At 47.2% G+C, this 19,775-nt stretch overlaps 3 protein-coding genes across 3 annotated transcripts; 1 reads left to right on the forward strand and 2 right to left on the reverse strand.

Annotated features, from left to right (window-relative positions):
- The first annotated feature begins 281 nt into the window (after nucleotides 1-281).
- Nucleotides 282-7,206, forward strand: LOC109642866 (CCN family member 1). Its single transcript, XM_020107809.2, has 5 exons — nucleotides 282-481; nucleotides 1,966-2,179; nucleotides 2,736-3,176; nucleotides 3,667-3,845; nucleotides 4,764-7,206. The coding sequence occupies exons 1-5, from the start codon at nucleotides 431-433 to the stop codon at nucleotides 5,067-5,069; spliced, it is 1,191 nt and encodes a 396-aa protein (XP_019963368.2). The 5' UTR covers nucleotides 282-430; the 3' UTR covers nucleotides 5,070-7,206.
- Nucleotides 7,207-7,610: 404 nt separating this feature from the next.
- ddx39ab (DEAD (Asp-Glu-Ala-Asp) box polypeptide 39Ab) lies at nucleotides 7,611-11,906 on the reverse strand. Its single transcript, XM_020112596.2, has 10 exons — nucleotides 11,770-11,906; nucleotides 10,709-10,925; nucleotides 10,413-10,540; nucleotides 9,842-10,118; nucleotides 9,628-9,746; nucleotides 9,379-9,510; nucleotides 9,141-9,250; nucleotides 8,822-8,966; nucleotides 8,559-8,706; nucleotides 7,611-8,268 (listed from the first exon to the last, which is right to left on the reverse strand). The coding sequence occupies exons 2-10, from the start codon at nucleotides 10,914-10,916 to the stop codon at nucleotides 8,252-8,254; spliced, it is 1,284 nt and encodes a 427-aa protein (XP_019968155.1). The 5' UTR covers nucleotides 10,917-10,925; nucleotides 11,770-11,906; the 3' UTR covers nucleotides 7,611-8,251.
- Nucleotides 11,907-12,477: 571 nt separating this feature from the next.
- On the reverse strand, nucleotides 12,478-16,265 carry LOC109647191 (volume-regulated anion channel subunit LRRC8D). The gene is made up of 6 exons (XM_020112967.2): nucleotides 16,131-16,265; nucleotides 15,483-15,856; nucleotides 14,791-15,369; nucleotides 14,457-14,707; nucleotides 13,987-14,364; nucleotides 12,478-13,844 (listed from the first exon to the last, which is right to left on the reverse strand). Exons 2-6 carry the CDS (start codon nucleotides 15,834-15,836, stop codon nucleotides 12,722-12,724), a joined length of 2,685 nt encoding a protein of 894 aa, XP_019968526.2. The 5' UTR covers nucleotides 15,837-15,856; nucleotides 16,131-16,265; the 3' UTR covers nucleotides 12,478-12,721.
- Between the last annotated feature and the right edge of the window lie 3,510 nt (nucleotides 16,266-19,775).

Genomic DNA, 19,775 nt, shown 5'->3' on the forward strand with positions numbered 1-19,775 from the left:
CGAACATAAATAAATAAACACGCAGCTCCTCTTTGGAATGTAGTAATTCTGAATTTTTATGAATGACTGCATTCATGCTTGGCCACGCCCCCCCCGCCGCCCTGCAGCTGTCAGTGGCCCTCCAGGCCCCGCCCCGCCTGCGACCACGCCCCCTTTCGGGACACCTTGCCCGCGCGCGCCTGCCCCCTGATTGGCTGGAGGAGTTCTGGAGTGGGAGGGGCCGGGATGAGAAGCACGGGGCTGGTATAAAAAGGGGAGGAGCGTTTCCCTCCAGGAGAAGTTTGAGAATGATGGAGGACGAGAGGAGCTCCGGAGGATCTAACCTGTGAGGACCGCGTCTCCGAGCTGCTGCGGGATTTATCTTTTTTACATTTGTGATTTTAACGAGCTGCTCACGTTCTCTCTTTTCCTATGTGACTGAGCCGACAGCATGGGGACACTGCTGCTATTTGCTGTCCTGCACCTGGTCACAGTGGGTCTGGTGAGTGTTGCTGCTGCTGCTGCTGCTGCTGCTGCACGTAAACACTGAGGAATAAACACTCACGTGTCTGGACTCGAACTGGAGCCGCTGAGGATTTGAGTTTCTGTCGTCTGGTCACATTTCACACAAACTAATCTCGGTCTGTCAGAGTAATACTGCTCTGATGAAACCTCACTGTAATAAGTATATGATAGGTGAAGTAATTTGTTGGAAAGTACTGCATCTCTCTCTCTCTCTCTATATATATATATATATGTGTGTGTGTGTGTATTTATTCTTTTTCATTCATGTGTTTTTTTTATGTGAAGTATATGATAATAAGTATTACCAGAGTTGCTGCCCTTCATGCAGAGACATGGCCACTGTGAGTGTTATACTATTACACACCATTATAAGTTATTGGAACAGGTTGGTCGTTGAATATCTATAATCATCAAACAAAACCTTCTGAAGAGTATTAATACCATTAGTAATACATGTAATAATCTTTACATCGGTTAAAACAGAGAAAGCCAATGAAAGTAAATAACTAGAAATATAAATACACATCATTAAATGTAGGAATATACTGTATATGAAACAGACACATCAAGAAGCATTCAGTGGTAATACTCAAGTACATATCCAACAGATGTGTACTTCGGAAAAGTACTTCAGTAAATTTACTTCTACCTCTCTATCCACATTCACCTAAATTTAACTTGATAAAGCAAATAAGAGATACCTCCAAATGTCATAGTCTTTATTATATTTATATTCATGGTTCCTCTATAACTACACTACGGTATTATTACTTAACTATTAAAAACCCATCAGCACGGACTCACTGCAGTTTATTAATATCTGCAAGAATATTATGTGACTTTTACATGGGGATGTTTCAAGTACCAGGTTACACCCCGAATATGATGCTAAAAATGGAACGTTATTGTCACTGCATTGTGTGATGTCACATCCAACCTTCATACACACCCACAACCACAACCGCCAACTGTCAGTGACACCAGAGAGGGAGCACGGCTGGTGTAGAGAGAAGCCGTCAGGAAGGGACGGATCCCTCTGGGCGATCGGACCGTGGACAGTCATGCTGATCAGCTCCCTGTGATCTCAATACCTGCTGGGAGCTGTGGAAAGGCCCTGGTGTGTGTGTGTGTGTGTGTGTGTATGTGGAGACAGAGAGGGTGAGAAACAAAAGATGAGGGGGGGTTTTGGGTTAGAGAAGATCCCTTTCATCCCCGCTCGTCCGGCGAATGCCAAGCGGAAGGCGACAGAGGGTCACAGATATCCCTGTGGGGCCGCGGACAGTGCTGGGTATTCAGCTGATGTTCAAGCCACACACACACTTTGAGGAATTTCTGTGATCTGTGTAACATGAGTCAAACTATTGTCCTGCTCGGTTCCAGTGTGACTTCTCCTCACAGGAATATTTCCCCGCAGGATGGTTGTTTTTCAACATGGCTGTTCTGCTGTGTCCCCTCCTGTAGGTGACTGCAGGCTGCCCGGCGGTTTGCGAGTGTCCGGCGGGGCCCCCATCCTGTCCCCCAGGGGTCAGCTCGGTCCCGGACGGCTGCGGCTGCTGCAAGGTGTGCGCCGCCCAGCTCAACCAGGATTGCCACGAAGGACGGCCCTGCGACCACCACAAGGGCCTGGAGTGCAACTACGGCAATGATGTAGGCCGTACCCATGGCATCTGCAGGGGTGCGTACAGGAGGAGGAGCTGGATTAGTTTTCTGGGTTCACACTGGGCCCAGAGTTTGGGGGTTTAGCTCGGGGTTGAGCGAGGGGATGTGTGACTTCAGGGTGGGGAGATCTGGCTTCCGAGCCAAGCGGCTGGAGTCTCTCTTTGATAGGAGCCTGAGGTTTGAAGCCTGTGCCACGTTTCGAAAACAGAGCACCTTCATGAGCTGCGACTGAAACCTGGCCAACTCCGGGATTTATATAAGTAGTCCAATGTGTACACAAACAGCCCCGCGAAACACACAAACATATACACACAGTGGTATTTTTATATGTGTGTTTATTTGGGGGTGTTTCTATGTAGAGGGGGGTATCCAGGGTGTTATATGGGGAGTTCCACTGAGTGAGCAAAAGGGGAAGGACATTGTAAACAAGTCAAAATTCCTCTGGTCTAAGAATAGAGCTCGCTTCATAAATCTGGAGATAGTGTGTCTCTCCCTTCTGTCATATCAAAGATGAGCCGCTTCTAGTATTTAAGTATTTTGACCACGTTGTGTGTCTTCCTGATTCCCCCCAGCAAAGGCAGAGGGCCGCTCCTGCGAATACAACGGGCGGATTTACCAAAACGGCGAGAATTTCCGCGCCGGTTGCAAACACCAGTGCACCTGCATCGACGGAGCCGTGGGCTGTGTGCCCCTTTGCCCCAGCCACGTGCCCCTGGCGTCCCCCTCCTGTCCTGCCCCTCAGCTGGTCAAGGTGCCAGGCCAGTGCTGCCTCAGCATCGACTGCCACAAGGGAAGCACCGTCGTGCCCCCGGCGCACAGGCGACCCCAACCTCCGGTCTACCCGCCTTACCCCTTCATCCCCTACCCGGCCTACCCCTACCCCAAGCCTTATCCCAAACCCTACCGGAAACTGTACCCCTACAAACCCAAGAAGGAGAAGGACACCATGGGCAACGAGCTGGTGGAGTTGGGGCGCAAGTGGGACAAGCCACGTGGAAACAAGCACCTGGCGGGTAAGAGAGGGTGCCACCGTGTCGCCTCAGAGTGCCGTCTGTTTCCTCCATGCAGTAAAGCATCATGTTTATGTTTTAACCATTTTAGCCCTCTGACGCACAAACAGCCTCACTGTGAGCCTTGCCCTCTGCATCAGTGCATGTGTGTGTGTGTGTGTGTGTGTGTGTCAGCATTTATGTGAGGCTTGTTTTCCACTGGCTCCTTGCACACCAGAGGTACACCCTCTCCCTCACACTGCCCTCACACAGCACATACCTCTGTCACCCTCTCTGTAATCACCCTCTCTATGCGTCAGTGTTGCCTGTTCAGTGAATGAGGCCTGTGTGCTTTGCGTCTCTGCTTCTCCCCTCTCTCTCCCAGCGGCCCTTTCCCTCCATCCTGCTTCACCTCTGCTGATGTCGCTGCTCAATTTTCCCGCGGCTTCAGATTTTTTGCGTCGTCAGGTCGTTGTTCTCTTCTCACGTCTCCTCTCTTCTCACCTCTCCCCAGCGTGGAGGCAGATGGGCGACCAGTGTGTGGTTCAGACTACTTCCTGGTCTCAGTGTTCCCGGAGCTGTGGGATGGGCGTCTCCTCTCGCATTACCAATGACAATGCTCGCTGTAAGCTGATCAAGGAGACGCGCCTGTGCAACATTCGGCCCTGCAGCTCCATGTCCATCCCCGTCAAGGTGAGGAATGTGTTTAGTGCTTTTAAGATGGGGATAGATTACAACGTTTCCTCTAATGGCCCTCAACTATGTCGTCCAGCCACCATGCTAAATGGAATCAGGAAAGGATTTCTCTCAACGGGTCAGATTGGTATTAATATCATGGCATGTATATACCCGCCCCCCCCACACCCCTGAATCTCTCTGTGGCTGGGGCCTTTTCTGGTTCATCCCGTCTATTCACGGTTCTGTTGCTGTGTGAGCAGAGCTGATTTGGACCAGGCCTCCCTCATGTAGCCCTTCTGCTTTCCCCAGCTGCAAACTTTTTTCAAGTTTCTAGCAGCTCATCTGTACACACAACACGACAAACATTCGTTTTTTACATCGGCATAAATGCTAGAACCTGTTAGCGATGGAGGACAAACTCCCCCACACTGACCCTGCGACACTGCGGCTTTCAGCTGCACTCAGTGGCTCCGTGCTGTGTGATGTGAAGAGCCCTCGCTGCGCCCACTCTGTTGCTCCTTCACATTTTGAACACAACACCTTCAGAAACACTCCTGAGGCTGATGGGTTGTTATGCACCTGTTTCACTGCGCTCTCCCGATGTTTGCAGAGCCGCTGTGGGTGTTAATGTGCTTCAGTGTCAGTCCCCGGCTATTGTTGGCACGCTCCTCTCCCTGGAACTCATCTGCTGCTCTGACCTTCAGTTTGTTTATTGCCGCCTCTGTACTTAACTGCCTTTAACTTTGATTTCCATGTGTCAGAGTTAGAGCGGTGGGTTTTCTCATGTTGTGCGGCTCTGACTCCACGCAAAAGCAAACTTTCGATGAAAAGCAGCATTCTGATAAATCTGACAGCAGTTCCACCGCGAGGCTGATGTTTGTGGCGTTAAGTGAAAAGTCTGACTTTGCTCTTTTCTCCGTTCTCCCTCTGCAGAAAGGAAGAAAGTGCTCTCGTACCCATAAGGCCCCGGAGCCACACCGCTTGTCCTACGCCGGCTGCAGGAGCACTCGTCTGTACAGGCCCAACTACTGCGGCGTGTGCAGGGACGGCCGCTGCTGCTCGCCCCGTCGCACGCGCACCGCCAGCGTGGCCTTCACCTGCCCCGACGGAGAACGCTTCAACCGGTCCGTGATGTTCATCCAGTCCTGCAAGTGCAGCGACGAATGCAACCATCTCAATGAGGCCGCCATGCCTCCACAGCGATGGCTCTACGGAGACACACACAAGTTCATCGACTAGTGGTATCAACCCCCCCCCAACCTACATTCCCTCACCAAAAAAAAAAGACTTTGACTCCCCCATAGATTAAAATAGATGTCCTTAGTGTCTCTGAGTAGATGTGAGAAAGGTGCAGGTGTCTGGTAAATGATTTGGAATGGGGTTCAACTCCGACCTGGAAACAGAGAAGTTACTGTCCCCTGCTTTAGTGTAGATAAAAAGTCGTTTCTGGCCTGACCACAATCCTTCATACTGACAAAACCAGCTGCCATGTTGCACCAACTGTCCTCTGAACTCTGAGACCCTTGTTGGGGACAATGGAGCTAAACACACACAATCTAATTATCGACGGAGAGCACTTCTCAAACACTGATCAACAGAGAGCTGGAGGCGCTTTGGAGCCAAAAATGAAACCCGCTGGAATCATGGGTCAGAGCGCTCCAGTTCCTGAGTATTGAAAAACCAAATGAAGACTCGCAGAGACAACTCAGGCAGAAAAAGACTGATACCGTGAAGATGGAGGAGCATCTCTGATGTTTGTGTCTTTTTATGGTATTTATTCATTGGTATTTATTGTTGATGACACAGTGGCCCGCCACCGAGGGGGGCGGCGCTGCTATGTTTGGGATCTGAGAGGGACAGAACAGCTGAGAGCTGTCAGCCATGGAGAGAGACAGGGAGACGAGGACTCCTGCAGATCCGGGGCTTGACCCCCCGAGAGAGGTCACAGCAGTCAAACAGACAAATCTGATGATGGATGACGAAGGCTTCAGGAGGAGATGTGGTGCATAGTGGCAAAAAGACAGAGTTGAGCCCGAGGGGTTACGGCTCTGTGTGCGCATTAGAGCAGAATATGTCAGAGGTTGTTTACACAGCTGAACTCATCTCCTGCCGTTCCTTCACAAGAAACCGAGACATTTAGCGAGCACGAGAAGAACAAGCCCGGGATTCTGGCGTCAAGATGTTGACCGCTTAATTCTGTGCAAATTACAATCCTGACTCTGACGGGCAGTGAGAGAAAACCGGGCCCCTCTCTGGTCTGCTATAAAAATAAAATGAGAAGAACTGCATGTACTGGGTTAACGTGTAATTTGTGCCGAGCGGGTGGGGACGCTCTGGTGCCGCTCCGGAGCCCAATCTGGCCTGTAATCGAGGCAACACGGTTGACACACAACAATAACGTTAGCGTCTTCGTGCTTTAAGTGGCGTCTATTCTCGACAATCGCTGCCGACGTCACTGTCGGAGACTGAGAGGAGCTTTGGAGCCACAGAGGACGGGCCTGCCGGAGCCACCAGACGTCAATAAGAACCTGTTTCTCAGGGCGAGGACGGAGACGGACTCTGAATCAGTCTCTCGCATCTGTGACTTTGTAAAATGACTGAAAAACCCAACCATCTTCCTGAACTGGTCGTTGGGTTAAAGTTCACGCACCTTACGACAGCCCTGACTCACCACCCGATCCCGCAGGCCTACTCCACGCGACGGTGATGCGGAGGGATCGGGAGATCTTTTGATTTTACTGCATTCGTTATTGTCAAGTGGTGATTCTAAAATCATTCAGAGTATCATTGTATTACTTCTAAGACGTTTTTCCTGTCGTGCCACGAGAGAGTGGCGTTGGTGTTTTTGCAGTTTTCTGTGCAACTGGGAGAAATTTGAGTTTTCTACCGTCTCTTGGATAGAATAGGCTTTCATAGTTCAGAGTCTGCTGCTTGCAATTCTTACACACGTGTTACATTAAAAAAATGTTTGTCTTTACTTTGTAGATGCTGTGGTTTTGATACTGTATGTGTAGATTTGTTAAAAGACACTATAGAGCAGCTAAATATGTACAGATGCATCGTTACATTATTTGTAGTTCTGCTGTATAAGGGCCAATCCTTCGAAGTAGTCCATGTGTAGTTCAGCACTAAATGAGGAAGGGTTCAGATCCCAGATGAGCGTTAAGTGCCAATTTATAAAAGCATGATTGTACGTCTACTGGTGAACATTCATACTGTAATGATAAGGTCGTGCTTCTGAAAATTATATATAAAAAAAAAAAACAAGACTCAAGAGACAGAACTCAATTCACTCTGTTCCTTATAATTCCTCTCCGGATGATTTACACACGTTTGAATGAGTTCTTCATTTCTGAATAAAGACGTTTTCACTCGGCACGCTGTGTTGAAACGTGTGCAGTCCGCAGCCATGACGACGACGACACGGTGACGCTGCACAAACACTCTGAGGTTGTGTTCAGGATTTTTATTGAATTGTCTTTAAATAACAGGTATTAAAATCTAAAAATAATTAAAGAGTTGGAGGATCACCAAGTAAAAGAAAACAATTCACAGAGGAACTCTTCAGATATTTCTACGCAGACACACAGGATTTGTTTTGCTTCAGGAAGAGGATTAATTCCCAAAATGGACCAAAACCTGGTTAAATTCCCTTATGAGGGATCAATAAAGTTTTATCTCATCTTAACCACCACAGAACGCCAATTATTAAGCTGCTTGGAGAGAAAGACGATTTTTGCTCTAACAGGAATACATACAATTAATGACATTATCTGATCGTAGTTTTGGGTTAAGTGTTTAATACCTAAAAACAAGATACCAACAGATACATTAACAGCAATAACTTGATTATACAGTGTGCTTATGACATAGAGTTTAAATCTTTTCTAAATTACCACCATTGCTCCACTTGATAACTTAATTGGAGGCATTAAATTGGAAATTCAGAGCACGCGCTGCCATAATTGTGTCAGTATCAACTGTTTACTACAGGACTGCTGGATTCTTTTCTAAATATGAATTGTGTTGCAATGGGGAGAAAAGAAACGCAATTCAGTCTAGTTTTAACATTGAAAGGGGGGGAGGGGCTGAATTGCTTTTATGTTCCTTAGAACTTCTTTAACTGCTCCAGGCTAAGATCAATGAAAATGTGGTAGAGACAAGAATAGCCTCACAAGAGACCACAATAGTAAAATGACATTTTATAAAAAGTTTTAATTTCATTGAGCATAAAACAAACAATAAAAGACAAATTAAAAATCGACCGTAACCCCCACCCCCCCTCCCCAAAACTGACAATAAAAATAAATGTTTGATGAACAAAAGATAACGCAGAGCGTTAAAAATCAACAGTGAAGAACGACGAATTCCAAATACAAGACTCAGGATCCATGGAGAAGACTTCTGCTGGGCTGAAGGACTCATCTGGACTGCTCGACTGAAGGGGAACAGAGGAGAGACACGAATTGAACACGTGAAACAGAGCAACAGCTGAGCATACCAACTCTTCACCAACAGGTTAAACGTCTACGAGATTTGATTTGATGAGAGCCCCACTGATACATGGCAGCACCAGCTGTCTCTCTAGTTGCCAAACGACTCTAAAGTTTTATTGGACCAGCTGATTATCTGTGGGGCTTTGAACTCACTTAATCCACAATCCCTACTAAAAGTTCAACCTCAATAAAGTCATCAAACATCGCAGCAGACATTTGGAAATTGACTTACTGTAAGAGGAGATGTCGATCTCCTCTGGCAGCTCGGCCACGTTGACCTCAAAGCGGTCCTGCACATCGTTCAGAGTCTTGGCATCGGTCTCGTCAGACACAAAGGTTACAGCCAGGCCCTTGGTTCCAAACCTACCAGCACGGGCGACCTGGTGAGAAGAGTTTCAACACGTTAGACTTCGACCAAAGGACAGAATCATGTCTCAAGATGAGACTGACGGGTGGAAAAAGGGGCAGCAGTTCCCCCCCCTCATTATTACTCACCCTGTGCAAATAGGTGTCAGAATCCTCTGGCATGTCGTAGTTGAAGACGATATTGACTCGCTCGATGTCCATCCCTCTGCCAAAAAGGTTGGTTGCCACCAAGATCCGCCTTTGGAAGTCCTTGAATTGCTGATAGCGAGACAGCCTGAGTGACAAGGAGGGGGAGGACAGCGTCAGAGAGGGGATTAGCAACACAGCTGCTGTGGCATTACTGAACCAGATCCACTCTGATGTGTCCAGTCCACTAACGAAGCCTTGTGCGCCATAAACATATTTGGCAATCAGAGCGCTACGGGCCATTTGTTTGCATGTGTCTCACCTCTCCTCCTGAGCCATTCCCCTGTGGATGGCGATGGCAGGGAAATTTTGTTCCACCAGAAGCTGAGAGAGAGCGATGCACCGCTGCACTGACTTGACAAAGATCACCACCTAGAGGTGAAGCAAAGGTATTAAAATGTGCCACCTCTGAGAGTACACATTCAGTACACTACAAAAACTGCACAATTACACATCTTTCATCAATATACAGCATTAGGCTGTTTTAAACCGTATTTTACCTGGTTGAACTCCAACACATCGAGGAGGTCGAAGAGCTTGCGATTCTTCTCACTGTCCTTCAGCTTGCAGTAGTACTGTTGCAGGCCATGGAGCGTGAGTTTGGTCTCGTCATCCACAAATACTTCCATGGGCTGCACAGGAGATGACAGAACAGGGGGGTGGGGGGGGTCAGTCGTTAGTCAAAACATATTAAAATTAATAGTGACATTGATGCAGGAGCAGTTTTAAATGCTTTATCATTCACTTACATCCTGCATGAATTTGCGGCACACTGGTCGAATTTCCTTGCTCAGAGTTGCACTGAACATCATGACCTGCTTCTCATGGGGTGTCATCCTGAAGATTTCCTGAACGTCACACCTCATGTCTGCCACACAAGAAGGTTGGATTCAATATTGACTTTATAAAATAGACAAGTAAAATTATTTTAAAAAACCAAGGTGAAAAGTCTTGAGAACACACCTAGCTGCTCCAGCATTTTGTCACACTCATCCAGGACAAAATGTTTCACGTTCTTCAGACCGAGGATCTTGCTGCGGATGAGAGCGAGGATGCGGCCTGGTGTTCCAACGACAATGTGAGGGCAGTTCTTCTTCAAGACATCCTCATCCTTCTTGATGGCCATGCCGCCGAAGAATACCGCAGCTTTAACTGTGGGCATGTACTTGGAGAACCGCTCGTACTCTTTACTGATCTGGAAGGCCAGCTCTCGTGTGTGGCACATGACTAACACAGACACCTGAGGATCAGAAACAAAACACTTCAGACACTCAGCATGTTGATGCAACTAAATGCGTTTTCTTTAAAAGCAAGTGTAAATTTCAAGTAATTCACTGAAATGAAAACATTTGTGTTACCTAAAAATTCCACTGCGAGATTCAAAAGCACGTAAGTATTTAAAACTGATCAAAGCAAGGCTAACATTTGTCACCGCTACAACTTTTGATCTGTGCTTTTCAATATAAACATAATCCATCTGAGATGGCTAGCATCAAGTCCAAATGAGACCAGGCGCGTGGATGTGTATACTAACCTGTCCGTCAACGGGTTCGATCTGTTGCAGTGTGGCCAGCACAAACACGGCTGTCTTGCCCATACCAGACTTGGCTTGACACAGGATGTCCATGCCCAAGATAGCTTGTGGGATGCATTCATGCTGGACTGTATGATGAAAAAATAAAAAGGAACAGAGTTAAGCAATAGCACCTTCACTGAGCAGTAATGATGGATGGCCACTGGACAGAGCATAACATCAAGCATTCAACGATACAGTGCGCACACGACAAACAAAGCTGCATCCAACAACCAACGCAACCATGTTCCTCTCACCTTCAGATGGATGCTCAAAACCACAGTCGATGATGGCACGCAGCAGCTCTGGTTTGAGCAGGAAATCCCTGAAGCCGGAGCTGTGGATGGAGACGTAGGAGCCCTTCACCTCCTTCTTGCTGGCGGGGGCTGCGCTCTCAGGGGCTCCTTGCGGCTCCTCATCTTCTTCATAGTCGAGCAGCTCGTTGTCAACATCATTCTCAGCCATTGTGTCTGTCTGGAACATAAAAAACACAAAGTCAAGGTTTTAACTTGATCAACTTCCTCCCGCAGCTGAAAACACACCTATGGCGGACTATGCTCACAACAAGACTGTTTAAAATGCAATACACCTACTCTCCTATTACTATCAATAACTCCTCGATCCTAACATGGACACACTTCTCCAGTATGTTTCAAACTTTCTACTCATCAATGTATAAAATACTGAACATAGTTTGTCCCTGTTAAATGGGCTATATAAACAAATTAGTTAGAGTAATAAACCAAAGAGTATCCACGCTCTGACTATCAAACATATATATATATATATATGATACGAGCTAATTAAGCACAAATGTAGCGGGAGAACAAGTGTGAATCTCGGTTACTCTTGTGAGTGATGTGCAAAAACACCCGGAGCTCGGTCAGACCTAGCACAACCGGTTAGCTTCCCGAACTCCGCCGAATCGCTATTGTGTTGCATAAGCGATGCTAACGTGGCCAAGCTAACCTGCGCACACTGCCACCGACCTGCCCGGAGCTAACGGCTAACGTCCGAGAACCGGAGAAGCTCGAGTGTTCACGGATGTTTGTTCGGAAAAACGCGTCCGAGGAGATAAAGCGAAGCTGCGGGCGAATGTGACGAAGAAGAAGAAGAAGAACGGCAGCTTGGCTAAGCTATCTGATGCTAAGCTTCATAACGTTAGCTAGCTCCCGGTAGCGGCAGCAAGCAAACAATGGGGGAAGCTAATTCCGTCTGGAGAAGCTGCGCTGTTACCGAAAACGATAATTAAAAATACGAAGCGACGACAAAGAACTTCTACAAACTCCACAAATAAATCCCGGTTTCTCGTTCTCACCTTGAGTTCGTTAGTTAGTTAGCTAGCTTTAGCTTCTTCTTCTTCGTCTTCTTTTTTTCTTCTGCGGCAGCGTCGGATCCAAACCGCATGCGAGGCCTCACTACGTTTATACCAGGATCCGGAAGTTCCGCCTCCGCCGCTGCGCGCCCAGCTGATTGGTGGACGCGGGCGACAGCTCGCAAACGCGCCCAGCGATTGGTCAGAACTTGTTCCGCAGTCCGGAAAAAAGCGGGACGCGGCGGAGAGAGTCTCTACGGGAGCTCGTGAGGCTCAGACATCAATTAATTATCAAAAGTCAAAGTCGTTAAGTTTCTGATATTTTGCTGAAACAAACATTACAGATACTTTGAATCAGCTCAGTCAATCATGAATATATATATATATTATATTATATATATATATATTCTAATGTATTGTGCCCAACTTCCTTGATCACTGCAAACTGGTTATTTCACTTTATGCTCATCAGGACAAACCCTTATAAAATATTCTGATGAGGTACCGGTCATTTGTCTTCTTGTGTAAAGACAGGATGAGAATTTGCCTTCTTTTAAAAAAAGATACATAAAATGAAAATAATAAATAATAAGATGAGAATATTTAGTATGTTTTTTTTTACTCACAGTGCTTGGTTTTTTACAGCAGCTGCTTGGAGTATGCGCAAATTATGATAAATTGATCAACAGTAAGAAATCAGAGACAAACATGTGAGCAGAGACGTCAGGTTTATTGAGTGTCTTTTCTCCACAAGTGCTGCTAATTGTAGTTTTGTAGTAAAGTGCCTTGAGATACTGTTGATTTGGCGCTGTTAGAAGAACAAGGGTAGGAAAACTATCCAAAAGCAGTGTGCAGGTAAATATAAAATATATATATATCATATCATATATCATTACACAAACAAGCCTGACAGAAGATGATCAGTGTTAGGATATTATTAGGAGCCAGACTAGATTTATATCTGTGATTCCAGAGCAGAAGAGAAGCTCCACTGCGTCGGAGAGAAGTACGGGAAGCTGTCCGACTCTGGACGGGAACGATCTTCTGAGTATGCACCAGAGTTGGAGCAAGAACGGTTCAGGAAGTCCCTGACATGGGGAGGCAACGAAAGAAACAGCCAGTCTTCCACCAGTAGACCCCCTCTGTGCAGCCCTGTGCAGCAGCCCAGTTCAGCAGGCAGCTCCTCCAGACTGTTGGAACGCAAATCCAACCGGCACAGCTTATTTAAAGCTGCAATACCACAAGGTAATGAACTAAGACAATTGTGAGCCACGTTTAGTATGCGCAGCTCCAGACAACCACTAAATAGCTCAGGGGGAAGTTTCTCCAGCCTGTTCCCACTGAGGTCCAGCTCTGTGAGCAGCTGCAGGGACTTTATCTCCATAGGCAGTTCCTCCAGCAAGTTGCCCGCCAACAGGAGCCTGCACAGGAGGCGGAGAGTGAAGAGTGCTGAGGGAAGGCTCTGGAGCTGGTTGTTGGACAGATCCAGGAGCTCAAGGCCCCGAAGCACACCAACACTAGCCGGCAGCACCACAACATGATTATAGGCGAGTCTGAGGCAAGAGAGACGCCGTAGATGAGCCAGACTGAGCAGCTCCTCCAGAGTCCTCAAGTTATTATGCTGCAGGTCAAGTGTCTGCAGCTTGGTCAGAGACAGCAGTGCAGAGGGCAAACGCTGTAGCTGGCAGTCCTGCAGCAGCAGCTCGGTCAGGTTGACCATCCGCTTCAGTCCTGTCAGTACGAGCAGCCTGGTGCCCTCGTTGTGGATCTCCAGCCTCGCCAAGCTGCCTGCCACCTCACACACCTCCGCAGGGATCCGCTGTAACATGCCACGAATCACCAGCACACGTAGGTGATGCAGCCGGCAGAGGCTGCCCAGCGCCCAGCAGCGGCCCACCCCACCTTCACTGCTCAGACAACCAGAGAGGTGGAGTTCATGCAGGCTGCGGAGGGAGAGGACCCAGCTGGGGATCTCTGATGCCTGAGTAAAGGTGAGGTGGAAGCTCTCCAGACGTTCCTGGAGGACTCCAAGCGCACTGGGATCCACAGCTGCTGTGCAGTGGTAGAGGTGGAGCTCTCTGTTGTAGGAACAGCCAATAAATGTAGATTAATGACACATAAATACTTGTTTATACTATTTTACTGTTGTGGAAATAACTTTTAAAATGGTGTGTATTGTTTAAAATATGTGAAGCCCGACTACACCACTGCACAACTCACCTGAGTGATGTCATGTTGGCTACCTGTGCGGTAAACCTGGCCTCTTTGATGAGCTCCAGTTTGAGAACCTGGAGCTGGCTGAGGGTGAAGAGGGCTGGAGGAAGGCGAGGCAGGGCCACCAGCTGCAGTCTGGAGCAGCCATCTTCACCCACGCTCGTCATGGCTCGCAGCTTCTCCTCCCCCCAATGCCGCTCCAAGCTTTCCTCCAGCAGCCTGCTCTCACCGACCGGCGACAAAAACATGGAGAGACGCTGGACCAGCAAAGGGTCATACTGGTCTAACATGTGTAACAGAAAGGCCAGGTCGTTTCTCAGGTCTGGAACATCTCTCAGGGAGCGCAGCTCCTTCAGGGAGTGGAAGGAATACTGTTGTAAAGAGCTAAAAAGGCACAGACAAAAAATACTATATGGTTTATAGATTCACAAAATATCTATTGTGTAAACATCTTTATCCTTGCACACTCTGCTCACCTGTGTAAAATCCAGCTGAGGGTGTAAACGTTGAGAAGGCCGTACAGCCCCAGCAGGGTCAGGTAGGCCACCAACAGTTTGCGTAGAAGTGAGGAGAGCACGTGGATACAGTCAAAGGCAGCGTAGCCCACCAGGGTCGGCTCCTCAGGGTGACAGGTGTGGGTGAAGGACAAGTTGCTGAGGAGAGGGATGGTGTAACTCACGATCAGAGTTACCATCAGCAGTTTGAATATCGTCTGAACCAAGTAGACCTGATGGTTAAAAAAACAATGAAAGTAACAGACAAGAAGAACGTGTATGGTCTACAGATCATCTACACTAGAGGAACTCTCACCTTGTAGATGACAGCTGAGCTTTCACAGTGGGACCTGAATTTCCTGACCCTTTCGAACAGAGCCCTGGCCTGTTCCCCGTCACTTTTATCCAGACTCATCACCTGCCTGGGACTGTCAACCACGACCGACGTCTTGGAACCAGGAGAGCACCCTTGGGAGCTGAGGGACCCTGACGACACGGTGGAGCCACGGGAGAGTGTGGAGGGGCACGGAGAGGGAGGCACAGCAGAGGACACACTATTTGACCTCCTCAGAAGTGGGCTGTCTGTGCCTGAGTCTGTGGTTGAGCGTCTCGTGCGGGTCACTGGGGGTGAGGGTGAAGAGGGAGGAGGTCGGGCTGGCTGTCTCTCTGCCTCCTTCTCCCGGATGTTCTCCTGCCGCGCAGCGTGGGACAGGGCTTGAGATGTCCAGGGCGACTCGCAGCACTTTGCCAAGATGGCCAGGAAGTGCTCGATGCGAGCCGAGGTGCGGGGGAAGTGGAGCCAGAAGGAGCCGCTGGCAAGCAGCACCAGAGACTGCAGCAAGGCCATGTAGGGGAAGAAACGGGAGCACAAGGGCAAGGCCTCGTGGTAGCACACCTGGACAGAGTGGTAAAAGGTTGACAACTTATTCAATCATCTCATGGGACCTGTGCAGACTCACACAATATCGTTTGTCTCCACTTGCTGTGTTCAGGGGAGTGTTACAGTACCTGGCTGATGTAAACGTACTGCTGATAGACCAGATGAGTGCGTCGACCTCGGGCTGCAGAATGAAGATTCGGGGGGACGGCGTCCTGTTGAATCTGCATCGGCTGCTTTGACGATGGAGTCTTAGACTCAGTGTCGCGAGTGGAGAAACTGTGATTGCTGGTATTTGCAGTGACAGACGGATCCAAGGGAAGGCACACCACTCGATCCCTGGACAGCTGTTCGGTGCAGGTCAAAACAGACGTCATCAGCATCAGCACCACCAGGTAATCCATGAAGACCTCCCACCAGGGCTTCAACAGTTTGGACCTGTTCTGATGCTGGTTGAGAGGCACCAGCTCCGACAGGGAAAACATGGCGACTCTTTCAGAGGCGACTGGAAGATGGTGAAGAAAAGTCTGAGGCCGTGCACATGAACTTGTGATGCATAAATATAAGTTTAATATTTGCAGGTGTATTGGCCGCAAGTTCCTGCAAGAGCAATTATCAAAATCCAAAAGTTTATAGCTCCGGGGTTGTTTGCACCCACACAGCCTTGATAACAACAAAAGTTTTAGCTGAGATTTTGAGCATTAAACACTTAAAAATTCTAAAGTATTTTAATCAATATTTACTGTTCCATAGAAATATGAGAAATAGTTTTCACCTACCCCTGGGAAATAACTTTTCTTTTCTCTCCCTCTCCCGACCAGCTCACTTCATTCCGGCGCTGTCCGGTTCTTCTGTGAAAAACTTACAACAAAACTTCTACTCGGCCGGTCGACGCTCAGCTTTGGGAGGGTTGCCATAGCAATGGAGGATGTGTGGCTGAGGAATCTAATTCAGCACGAGAGGCCTGTTCAGGACCCCGCGAGGGAACGCCTGCAACATTTAACTCCTTCACAGCCGAATCACTGAGAGGAAAACAATATACAATAATACATTCACAGAAAAAATACTGGAAAAACTTTCTTAGAAATAAATACTTACTATGCAGAAAGTCCCTGGAGCTCATTACACTTTTCTTTTTCTATTCTGTTGGATATTTTTGCAATAATATAAACATCTTATAAGTTACATATAAACAAAATAAAATAAAAATTTCATTTATTTTCTGTGAAATAAATCTGATGCTTAATTCAAATTTTTTTAAACTTCTCTCTCGTGCACGATGATTGGGCTTCCCCACACAAATGACCTTGCTATGTCCATTAATATCCAGCAGGGGCCGCTGAAGTTTAGGTTTTGTGTTACTCAGAGAAACAAGGTTTGTTTCCTAAGAGGTTAAAGGTCACAGAAGTTGCAGACAGTGATATGAAAAGTTTTAAATGAAGAAGGTGAGTGTGTGTGTGTGTGAGGGGGGTGGGGGCATATTTAAGTCAGTTACTTGTGTATCTGGGTCGAGAAGAATCTGGAGCAAAGACTCAAACTGACAGTGAACCACAGTCTGATCCTCCCTGCACAGCTGGTGTGTGTGTTCATTGTGTTTATCGCTGTGTTGAAATGTGCGTTAGCTGCTTTGTTTGTTTATTTGTTCCCTGAAGAACAACATTGTACCTTGTTCGTTCACGCCGACAAACAACAGAGCAGACAGGTGACAGGTCAATCTCAGTTGTGTCATCACCAATGTAATAAAGTAATCTCTAAAACTAAAAGATTTATTTCTTCCTGTCGACTGTAACACTAGCAAACAAAGTGAAGAGGATGACAATGTGCTCGGGATTTTGTTCTGTACCTGTTACAAGTTTGTTTTTCAAGAGGGCGTCGCTGTTTCTCGATGTCACTGCGAGGAGCTGAACTTGATTGAGCTGTTTGCGACACTTTCACAGAAATATGTTGCTTTAAATTTAGATTGCGGGGCTGTGGTGTGGCTCGCTCGATGCTATGAGTGGCCGATATGCTCTCCTCACCCTCGGTGTCAAAGTTCTGCTGTGAAAATGCCCTGTGGCTTCACACCTTTTAACGCTCATACACATGCACACGCTTACACTCAAGTCTTTCTGGGTGGGGTTGTGATATGTGTCGGCATTCACACATTGATGTTGAGAAAAAACATCACAACCTTGTCGCAGAACTCAGAGCTGGAAATTTGTAACATCTGCAGAACCTGGTGAGACAATGCATGCACAGGTTCTGTGTTACTGATGCTACTTTCTGATTCATGCTAAAAAAAAGACGAGAACATTTTAATTGAGGCTCGTAGTTTGTTTAAAGGCTTCGAAGAAAGAAGTCACGGGAGAAATTTACGCAGGCGTACTTTAGGTGTTCTCAAATCTCGACTAGCTTGTTTAGACTGTATAAGGATGGATGACATGACAGCTCCCGAGAGCGTCTTGATATCCCCCTGGTGGCTGTCCGCATAAACCTCGCCTCCTCCCTGTTCTGATGCATGTTGGAGTGATTTCAGACATGAACTCCGCACAATGGGGTCCGAGGTTTCTCTGGGAATTTGACTTTCACCTGTGAAGATCGCAGAGGGGTCGTTAGTGTCGTTCGATCAAGTGTTGTTGCTCTTAATGAAGGTGTCTGTCTTGACATTTCTTTACTCTTTAGGCTTCTCGTTATATATTCACACCGTCACGACGGAGACCATCAACACTATTTATTGCCAGGCAGCTGCTGCCCTGGGTACTCTGTCATTCTGTGGTTCTCACACCCGCTTACCTTTCTCTCACCCCACATGATGCAAATCTGTTGTGTATCACCATCTCTCTCTGTGTATATATATATGTATATGTGATTGATTTCAAAAGAGAAGGAGGATGTGATAAGACGTCACAGAGAAAAAAACAATGGCTTCCTGTTCAGTGGGAGGCGAAGGCCGAGTGGAGAGTGTTGCGGCTTTGAATGTGACCCTCTGATGTAGAGAGCAGGTACAGCCCACAGTTCCCATGGCGATAGATGATTTTACCATTTAAATGATGCTGTAAAACAGGTTTTTCTTTGTGTTTCCACTGTCTCTTATTTGTTATATTGTGAAATCTAGATGTGCAAACATTACCAACATGTAAATCTCACTACGCCCTCAGACTTGATTCCCTTTCCTTCGCTGGCCGTGTACCGTCCATGAACTTTGCTCTTCTGCCGACCACAGTGACAGAAATGGGTGGGTGGGGGTAAACGGGTGACATAGAGATAGAGAAGTTGGTCGTGAGAAAGTGGCAGAGAGCTTCATCTGTCAAGTCCCCAAAGCACTGAAACCACTGCACTGCTGCAGTTACACAGATAAACCCCAGAGAGCTGCGTCTGCGGATACTGTGGTGTGGCTCATTCCCTGGTCATTTGATGTGATGATGTAATCTTACATGCCGTGAAACACCTACGTTGCCTTTAAAAAAAAAGACACTCGGAGAAAGTACGTGAACATGTAGATATTCAGCAAGATGTCAGTAAATGTCACCTACGTGATTATTTAATTAATTTAAGTCTTCCCTGCTCAGATGTGATTTTAATACTCGAATCAAAAACAGAACTAATGTCTATGACCGTGAAATAAAGAAGATTTGAAAAGTCACAACATAAACATTCGAATTCTCTCCGACTCCTGAGTTTTAGGTTCCTAGAAAGACTCTACTCTGTCACCATGAGGGGAACGAGAAGCCCCTGAACCCCCCGAAATACAAATGAGGCACAAAGCCACCAAAGCCACCAGCCCGTCTCAGCTCCCTGCTCTCGCCTCGTCTCCTCTCCCTGACAGCCCCTGGGAAAAGGTTGCGAGCCCCCCACCACATCGACCACAGGGCCCTGACGTGCCTCTCCTCATGCACATCAAGGTGAACGCAGCTCCGTTTCATGCAGCCTATACCAGGAGTCAAATTACATGCCTGCCAACATACAGCCACATCGAGAGGAGCCTTGGTTTCAGTTTGTACGATTTGATTTCAATCTGAATTCAGATTCTCGCCCCTTTATATGAAAACAGCTGCATGACAGCTGACTCCTGAAGAAATCGTTTTTTTTGCTCTTAAGTCCTCGCATGAGAAAAAAATTGTCAGTTGATTCCAACCGATCACGTTTCTGTGATTTTACTGAACTCTGTCGTCCTCCCGTAAAAATATGACCCCGACAAATGATTACCGTCCATGTTCTACCTTTCCCTCAAATGAGCCAAGTTGTTTCTGTGCCCGAGCCCGGCCAAACATTTACTATATTATTTTCACATCTTGCAATTGTTTCTTTTGAAGCAATGATTTTGAACAGTTCATCAGAGTTTTCTATGGTTTCTTTTGAGGTATGATCACTTCGAACAAAGTAATATTGAGCTTTTAATGGCAGTGATACTGCATTTTAATTTGTTCTCTGTGAGGTTCTAACAT

This window comes from Paralichthys olivaceus, chromosome 5, assembly GCF_024713975.1.
Source record: "Paralichthys olivaceus isolate ysfri-2021 chromosome 5, ASM2471397v2, whole genome shotgun sequence".
Classification (NCBI taxonomy): domain Eukaryota; kingdom Metazoa; phylum Chordata; class Actinopteri; order Pleuronectiformes; family Paralichthyidae; genus Paralichthys; species Paralichthys olivaceus.